General features: G+C 39.8%; 1 protein-coding gene across 1 annotated transcript in view; it reads right to left on the reverse strand.

Moving 5' to 3' along the window:
* The window catches only part of Uev1A (Ubiquitin-conjugating enzyme variant 1A), a 57226-nt gene extending 48705 nt beyond the window's left edge, over positions 1-8521 (reverse strand). The window contains exons 1-3 of the mRNA XM_067147537.2: positions 8309-8521; positions 7712-7854; positions 7488-7613 (exon numbers count right to left, since the gene is read on the reverse strand). Of these exons, the coding sequence (XP_067003638.1) occupies positions 7488-7613; positions 7712-7854; positions 8309-8333 (294 nt within the window). The 5' untranslated portion in view covers positions 8334-8521. The remainder of the gene's footprint in view (positions 1-7487; positions 7614-7711; positions 7855-8308) is intronic.
* Positions 8522-9290: the final 769 nt, after the last annotated feature.

Below are 9290 nucleotides of genomic sequence, written 5' to 3' on the forward strand. Positions count from 1 at the left end.
ACATTTTCAAACAATGCTTAGTACATCGTCAATACATGACCATAGATGTTTGTATTGTTAAATGCATTTTACTGAACACGCGGACACTACAGCAGGAAAGTACCAAGACCGACTCCAATCCTCAGACCGTAATATAAAAAAAAACATGGCAGCTGAAGTAGCCGGATTGCTGGTATTGGCTAACACGAAAATATCACGTACATATTATATAAACGGCGGTAATTTAACATGATAAATGTAACATCACAGGAAAAATCACTTTTACACGTATGAAAACGCTTCGCCAACAAGTACGCACCACATATATACGAATGTTTCAAAATAAATTAAGGTGCGGAATTCCTCGATTTATTCGCTCTCATGAGAGCTGTGAAACAATTTGTTACCTTAGTTTTGAAGTGGTGGACAATTTCTTAAATTCAGCACCCAATGAATGGGAATTACACCCGAAAAAATAATGTTATTGGCTTTACGTCCCACTAACTAAATTTTTTACGGTTTTCGGAGACGTTGAAGTGCCGAAATTTAGTCCTGCAGTAGTTCTTTTACGTGCCAGTAAGCAGTGGTGATGGTGGTGATTATTGTTTTAAAAAGAAGTACAACTAGGCAACCACCCTCTATGTAACACTAATCAGAGGGAAAAAATGGAAGGGATTTGACACTTCAAAAAATGAAGATATCGGCCAAAGGAAGACAAGTGCCACGAAGGGCATGAAAATGAAAGACTCCCTAGCCCTCGCAAACCTAATAGTGCCGGGGTCGGAAAAGAACAATAGTTGACCAAGGGAGATCGGATAGGATAGATGAAAGTGAGGAGCCTGGCACAAGTAAGTGGAAGCAATGCCAGTACTCAGCTAAGGGCACCATGGTCGCCAACCCATGCTCCAAAGTTAAGAGCCCCTGGGCCCCCTTTAGTCGCCTCCTACGACAGGCAGGGGATACCGTAGGTGTTATTCTACCGCCCCCACCCACAGGGGGGTACGTGGCAGTAAATCTACCGACACAAGGCTGACGTATTTGAGCACCTTCAAATACCATCGGATTGAGCAAGGGTAAATCTGCCAACTTGGGGTCAGAAGGCCAGCGCCTTAACCGTCTGAGTCACTCAGTCCAAGTACACCCGAAATGATTATGTATGTACGTTCAGTCCGTCAGCGATGCCGCTGGTGGGATCCTCAACAGCTCTGCCATCAGCTGTCATAGATGGCCTAGGCATCACTGAAGAGGCGTACTAGGGAAATCAGGAGCGAGGTAGTGTCCCGTTGCTTTCCTCACTGAGCCAGAGTTGCTATAACATATCAGTCTGCCAAGCCCACTGAAATGCATACGGGTCCGGTACACAAGCTGGCTATCTCCAGATCGGGTTTCAGAAATTTTTTAACCTAAAGGGCGAATTCTACTATGTCCAAAAAAGGAACTTAGATGCGAAAATTAAGAGTTTTTGCAATTTGTATGTAATTATTAAATGCCAATATGTGCCAAGCGCTACAGCTCTCTTGCCAGGGTAGCCATGTTGATAACGTCATAGTTCATCCCGTCAACCTCTGGAAGGTCAGCCATGATGAAACTATGACGTCACGAGGCAACATCTGACATTTAAATGTACATACAAACAAAACTAAGCATCCCATGGGTTACAGCAGAAAATTAGCACAGCAAATCACAGAATGCATACCTATGATAGAAAGGTACTGGGTAAAACTGTACATTCCGCATCCGAACGTTTATAACAGTATAAGGAAGGGAACAAAATGCAAATAGCCAGCGTAAACACAACGCAAACAGCCGGCATACCTATGATATAAATTTACCTCCAGGACAAACTTTACCTTCCGCAGCCCACCCGGTAGATAACATTATATGGACGTGAAACGAATATACACTGTACGTGGAATTATTATGCATTTTCTGCCATATTCCTTCATGTGCCATGGATATGTACATATTTCGATGAACCCACACACATCGGGACAGCTGGTGTTACTCCACCTTCGTTACGTGCGGAGGGGTTGGCGGCCCTGTGTGACGTCACAGCTCCCGTTGCCATTACCAGGTGTACCACATGAATTATCTATAGAGGAACAGGGGGGCATGACGTCATAATTATGACATCACGATCATTTTTCTTGTCCACGGTGAAATGCTAAATAATTAAATTGGCGGCGCATGCGCAGTAGCAAAAATTCGGACTTAGTTTTCGGATATTAATTCCCTGTCGCTCTCTTACACCCTGTGAGGTCATCACCCCTCCGTCACCTAGTAAACATGGTTGCCATGTGCTCTACCAGTCCTATATAGTGCCTTCTTCAGTGTTCTATATGGCAGGTAATAATACAAAAACCTAGTATTTTCGCACCTCTACTCCTTCCTTGTACCCTAATGGACATATTTAACAGCGTATGATGGCGCCTACCAGTGAACTGGCGATAGCCGGCTTGTGTACCGTAACCGGTTTTTGCCCATTAAAGAACATGAGTGCAAAAACTCTTTACTAAACATTGATATTTAACCACATGGACGAGCTTCAGTTCGGCGCTGTCTGCTTGATAACAAATAACCACAGCATGAATCTGAAGGTGTTGGTAGTGTAAAACCCTACATTACAAACCCAGCTAATCCCTCAAGTCACTATATCTTCTGTGTACCAGTATACAGATTGCTCCATCTGTCACATTTATAAGTTTTGTTATACTCCAAGATCCTGCCAAACATTTCCGCAGGCAAAGCACAGATTATTGTAAAATACACTTGCATCTAAATCATTCGACATTTTGAAGCACATAGACACTGACAGAATAAAACAATATCAGTTATATTCTATCTAAATTAATATTTTTCGAGGAACACGAATAGTTTGGAAGTACAGAAATGGCTTTCCTAACGTCAGACTTATTCTCAAAATGATGTAGCCTATGCACGCTACAGTTTTTTCATGGACTTCGAAATAATAACGATGTATATTCCTAATCCATTTCTCTCTTAATGTTTTATTCCGCAGGAAACTTAAGAATAGTTGTATGAGAGGCATTGCCATAGTTAGACTAAAACCTGGTCCATGTTCTTTAATGGGTAAAAACACGATCAAAACAAGCACATTCTCACATTACTGTGTATAATATACAGATCCTATGTGTCCACTGACTCGTATAAATACACTCACACACTTATATTCTACAAAGAAACTAACATTTATCGTCAACTATCATAAAATAACACCGACTACATACGATAACAAACCCACATTTCGAACAATTCCAGCTACTCGATTCACCACTTTGAACGATCGAGAGTAGCATTAAGGTCTGAGCAAGACTGACTCCAATCCTCAGACCGTAATATAAAAAGAACATGGCGGCCGAAGTAGCCGGATTGCTGGTATTGCCTAACACGAAAATATCACGTACATATTATATAAACGGCGGTAATTTAACATGATACATGTAACATCATAGAGAATATCACTTTAGACATATGAAAACGCTTCACCAACAAGTACGCACCACATATAATCAACTAGAATCACAAATATTCTAGTAGAAAAGAGCCCAACAAGGTGATTATTTAGAAATTTCAATTCGTCAAATAACGTTTTCTCTTAGATTTCACTTTGCTGGATAGATGAAAATACATGATAAAACTGTTAAAATGATATATCCGACATCATTTTGAATGTTTCAAAATAAATTAAGGTGCCGAATTCCACGATTTATTTGCTCTCATGAGAACTGTGAAACATAACTTGTTACCTTAGTTTTGAAGTGGTGGACAATTTCTTAAGTTCAGCACGCAATGAATGGAAAGTACACCCGAAATAATGTTATTGGCTTTACGTCCCACAAACTACATTTTTACGGTTTTCGGAGACATCGAAGTGCCGAAATTTAGTCCTGCAGTAGTTCTTTTACGTGCCAGTAAATGTACCGACACAAGGCTGACGTATTTGAGCACCTTCAAATACCACCGGACTGAACCAGGATCGAACCTGCCAACTTGGGTTCAGAAGGCCAGCGCCTTAAACGTCTGAGTCACTCAGCCCAAGTACACCCGAAAGGATTATGTTAACCCAATGAACGGCCCTGGTAATTTTAACATAATGTTGACATGTGGCATAGCAGCACTTCACACAATGATGGTAACCTTAGTAATGAAACGTTCAGACACTGCAGATATAATAGGTTTTTACCCATTACAGAACATGAGTGCAAAAACTATATTGACTAAACATTGATATTTAACCACATGGACGAGTTTCAGTTCGGCGCTGTCTGCTTAATAACAGATAACCACAGCATGAATCTGAAGGTGTTGGTAGTATAAAACCCCACGTTACAAACCCAGCTAATCCCTGAAGTCACTATATCTTCTGTGTACCAGTATACAGATTGCTCCATCTGTCACACTTATAAGTTTTGTTATACTCCAAGATCCAGCCAAACATTTCCCCAGGCAAAGCACAGATTATTGTAAAATACACTTGCATCTAAATTACTCGACATTTTGAAGCACATAGGCACTGACGGAATAACACAATATCAGTTATATTCTACTTACATTAATTTTTTTTTTCGAGGAACACGAATAGTTTGGTGGAAGTAGAGAAATGGTTTCCCTAACCTCAGACTTATTCTCAAAATGATGTATGCACGCTACAGTTTTCTCATGGACTTCAAAATAATCACAATGTATATTACTAATCCATTTCTCTCATAATGTTCTATTCCGTAGAATACTTAAGAATAGTTGTATGAGAGGCATTGCCATAGTAAGACTAAAACCTGGTCCACCTAGTGCACTCATGTTCTTTAATGGGTAAGAACACGATCAAAACAAGCACATTCTCACATTACTGTGTATTATTACAGATCCTATATGTCCACTGACTCATATAAATACACTCGCACACTTATGTTCTACAAAGAAACTAACATTTATCGTCAACTTTCATAAAATTATACAGACTACATACGATAACAACAAACCAAAACAAACCCACATTTCCAACAATTCCGGCTACTCGATTCGCCTACTTGGAACGATCAAGAGTAGCATTAAGGTCTGAGGATTGGAGTCTGTCTTGAAAGTACCAAGTCGACAAAAGTCGATTACCGCAGCGAATGCTATACGGTAGTACATCAACAAAAGTCGACTTCCGTAGCGAAAGAGTTAAACATGGCACTGAATTACCAAAAGATCAGTTTTCATTCGACGTGCAATCTTACCACAATTACAGCATCCTTTTCGATAATCAGGATAAAATCATTAGTAGTATGCAGGTACCATGCGGTACTGCAAGTACTTCCCAGGTTAACTAGAGATATAAACAGCATGACAATAGAACTATTCACACGAAACTCACAAAATACAGCACTGCTCATTACCAGGGCCAGAACTGTAATAACCTAGTAAGTGCCAAAAAAGACCTTAAAAAATCATAGGACTTACAATGAGCAAGAAAATGACCTAAAACTATGAATCACAATAATAATTATTAAATTAATGTTGTAAGGATCCACTTATTCAATAGTATAATACGCAATATTTTTGAATTACTAGTAATATCAAGTCTAATTGCATCTATTCCTGCTACTTTATGACAATGGAGTTTGTTTACCATCCTTTCCACTTCCTCAAGCGTAATTTCATCAACATCATTTTCCTCCTCCCCATAAGCTTGGCTGTTCGCAACCCCACCAGGATGATTTCCTTTTACATTGAGAAGGTGTTCAAAATGTTCCCTCCACCTCTCCAGTGATTCCCTGGGATCAATGAGTTAACCTGATTTACTCAAAACACTGTTCATTTCCAATTTCCCTTCCTTCCTAAGATTCTTTATTAAAGTCCAGAAAGGTTTCCCTGCTGCTTGACCTAGCCTTTCCAGGTTATTACCAAAATCTTCCCACGACTTCTTTTTGAATTCAACTACTATTTGTTTCGCTCTGTTTCTTTCATCTACGTACAAATCCCTGTCTGCCTCGGCCCTTGTTTGGAGCCATTTCTGATAAGCCTTCTTTTTACGTTTACAAACTGCTCTCACTTCATCATTCCACCAAGATCTTCACCTTTTCCCATTTTTACACACAGTTGTTCCTAGGCATTCCCTTGCTGTTTCTACTACAGCATCCTTGTATGCCACCCATTCACTTTCTATATCCTGAACCTGCTTACTGTCTACTGTTCTTAACTCACTAATCATATCCATGTACTCCTGTCTAATTTCCTCGTCCTGGAGATTTTCTACCCTTATTCATTTGCAAACAGCTTTCACTTTCTCTACCCTCGGCCTAGAGATAGTTCACTACAGATCAGATAGTGGTCTGTATCATCGAAAAATCCCCAGAAAACTTGTACATTCCCAACACATTTCCTGAATTCTAAGTCGGTTAAGATATAGTCTATTATGGATTTGGTAACCTCCCATGTGTAACGGTGAATAGCCTTATGCTTGAAGAAAATATTCTGTTAAACCCATACTAGCACAGAAATTCAGCAAACGCTTCCCATTCCCATTAGCTTCCATATCTTCCCCACATTTACCAATCACCCTTTCGCATCCTTCAGTTCTATTCCCAACTCTCGCATTGAAATTACCCGTTAGCACTATTCTATCCTTGCTGTTGACCCTGAGCACGAAGTCACTCAATGCTTCATAAATCTTGTTAGCTTCATCCTCATCTGCACCCTCGCATGGTGAATACACGGAGACAATTCTAGGCCCGATTCCTCCAACGAACAAATCTACCCACATCATTCGCTCATTTACGTGCCTAACAGAAACTATGTTGCGTGCAATGGTATTCCTGATAAAGAACCCTACCCCAGACTCTGCCCTTCCCTTTCTAACACCCATCAAGTACACTTTACAATCTCCTATCTCTTCCTAGTTATCTCCCCTTACCCGAATATCACTTGCTCCTAGCACATCCAGATGCATCCTCTTTGCTGACTTCTTTCTTCCATAAGCCCCATTAATATTGATAGCTCCCCATCGATTTCCATTTCGTTCGCCAAGTTGTTTCCAAGGAGTCCCTCCCTCGCCTGTCAAATGGGAGTGGGACTCCATTACTCCCATAGGTCCGAGGCTTGCTTAAAATGTTCTGAGCTTGGTAAATTCATGAAGCAGGATGCTACCCTACTTGCACATAGTCCAAGTGATGATCTCTCCTCTAACGGGTTATGGACCACCGGTGAATTGTATAGTCCTAGCCGCCTGAGCACAAGGAGGGCCATGACTCAGAATATGTCCGAGATGCCCACACCCATTCCATAGCAACTGGTATCCCGACTCTCAGGACCACTTACTAGGCCACTCAGTGCCGTTGTCCATGGTTCACGAATCAGGACGTGACTACAGTAACCCACGCCATGAACCAATGGAATATTACATCACTTTTAAATTCTTAGATCATAGAAACTACTCTGTTAATGGATTGAAAATCAGCAAGTCTGACACTTATACTAAACAGAATATCTACAAGAGTATAACTTACCACACCCGTAGTAGTATTGACACAATTCATATTAATCCTAGAAATAAATTTCGCGCTTGGACACTCATCAGGATACCTCTGCCCACATTCAATTTTTAAACTGTACATTCTGTTTTCATAAGGAGTCTGGAAATAAACAAATGGACATTTTATATGTCAGATCAGCTAAAATCATTGACTCAGATTAGTAGCAAATGAATCAACAATTTAGTATACATTCTTACTCTTGGAGGACCAATTATCATTCCAGTCCAGTGTGTCAGGGTCATGTCGTCGTCATTTTCTAAACCCCAGCTGATAGTTCCATCACCAACACCCTTCTGACCCTGTTCCAGTTCTTCAAGCAATCTGAAGTTACGAGGTACAACTGAAATATATAAAATTAATTTCAATGAGCCAAAAAGGGGCGAATTTCTGCACTAAACCTTGAAATAAAAGCCTTGCATCTTTGGAGCAGTAAAAGAAACGAGAGAAGGCTTGCCACACTTAACCTCAAAACAAGTTGCAGAACCGGTAAAAGTCTGTGGAGGCAGAACACTGGGAAAAGGTAAGCATGCTTACAATTATACCGGTTGTAAGAATTGAGAACTATTACTGTCATTCGGAATAATAAGCCCAAACTTTCTGAAAATGGCGGGTACATTGATTACCGGTGTGCTGCGGAGAGACAAGTGTCACAAATTTGAAAAGTTTTATACAAATGTTATACCTACTAAAATAAAACAGGGACTAAAATAATAGTATTAAATATCTTTGGTATTAAAATATCTTGAAATTTAGACATTTTTAACAGTCTCAATTGCTTCTCGGCAAATACCTACCCACACCTCCTGTGGAAGTCGCCATGTTCTGATACCAAATAGACGTCCGCTCGCAATTGAAAGGAAGGACGAATTTACACAGTTTGTTCGACTGTAAATAATTTATGAGAATAGGTCGCAGCTCGTGACCAACACAGACTTCGCCCAGGCTGGGGTATTTTAATCCTTAATTCTACTAGGTAGAATATAGAAAATTGGTTCAAAGAGAAAATAAAACACTCAACAAATATTTAGAAATAGCATGGTATCCAGAACCACGCACATGTCGAGAATGCCATGAGAGCAGTATTTACAAAACCATCTTTTTGACCTGGCCCAGATATTACAGTATATCCTTTCCCAAAATTTCTCATCTTTTTCCGACTTGGCCGCTCCGTCGTAATCCGCCTTTTCTCTTGAAAAACGTTGGATAATCAAAAACATATTAAATGAAATGTAGTTCCAGGAATGTGTGATGGATAAATTACAATGATGGATCAAAATCGGCCCTGATACTTTATAAGGTACATAATTCTGACACACTGATCACATTATGTACACGTTATAGCTCTGTAGTTACGTAGGCCTACCCAATTATTACTTAGTGCTCTGTAAGTACGATGTAGTGGGTATTGTTGTTTTAAAGTGCAAAATCGTAAAGTTGTGAAGGACTTTTGAATATAAATATCTAAGGGGGTTTTCCCATTGTTAAAACTTGCTATAAATTATTTTCTTCTCAATCTAACCGGAATTACTTTGGTAAACGGCTTGCTTATTTTTTATCCAAGTATATTTATGAATACCTTTGTTGTTTAGTCTGGTCGATGTTTGACAAATCTTGGAGGGAAAGTATTATTTTTTAAATCATAAAACGGTTTAACTTTTGACCATCCTAACACATGATATGATAAACACACTACGGTACTACAGTTGTAAAAAAACTAGTGGCATGTAGCACAAAAATGAATCCAAGGCCAAGAAACGAAGCAAAACTTCAGTCAGG

This window comes from Anabrus simplex, chromosome 5 (assembly GCF_040414725.1).
Source record: "Anabrus simplex isolate iqAnaSimp1 chromosome 5, ASM4041472v1, whole genome shotgun sequence".
NCBI lineage: Eukaryota > Metazoa > Arthropoda > Insecta > Orthoptera > Tettigoniidae > Anabrus > Anabrus simplex.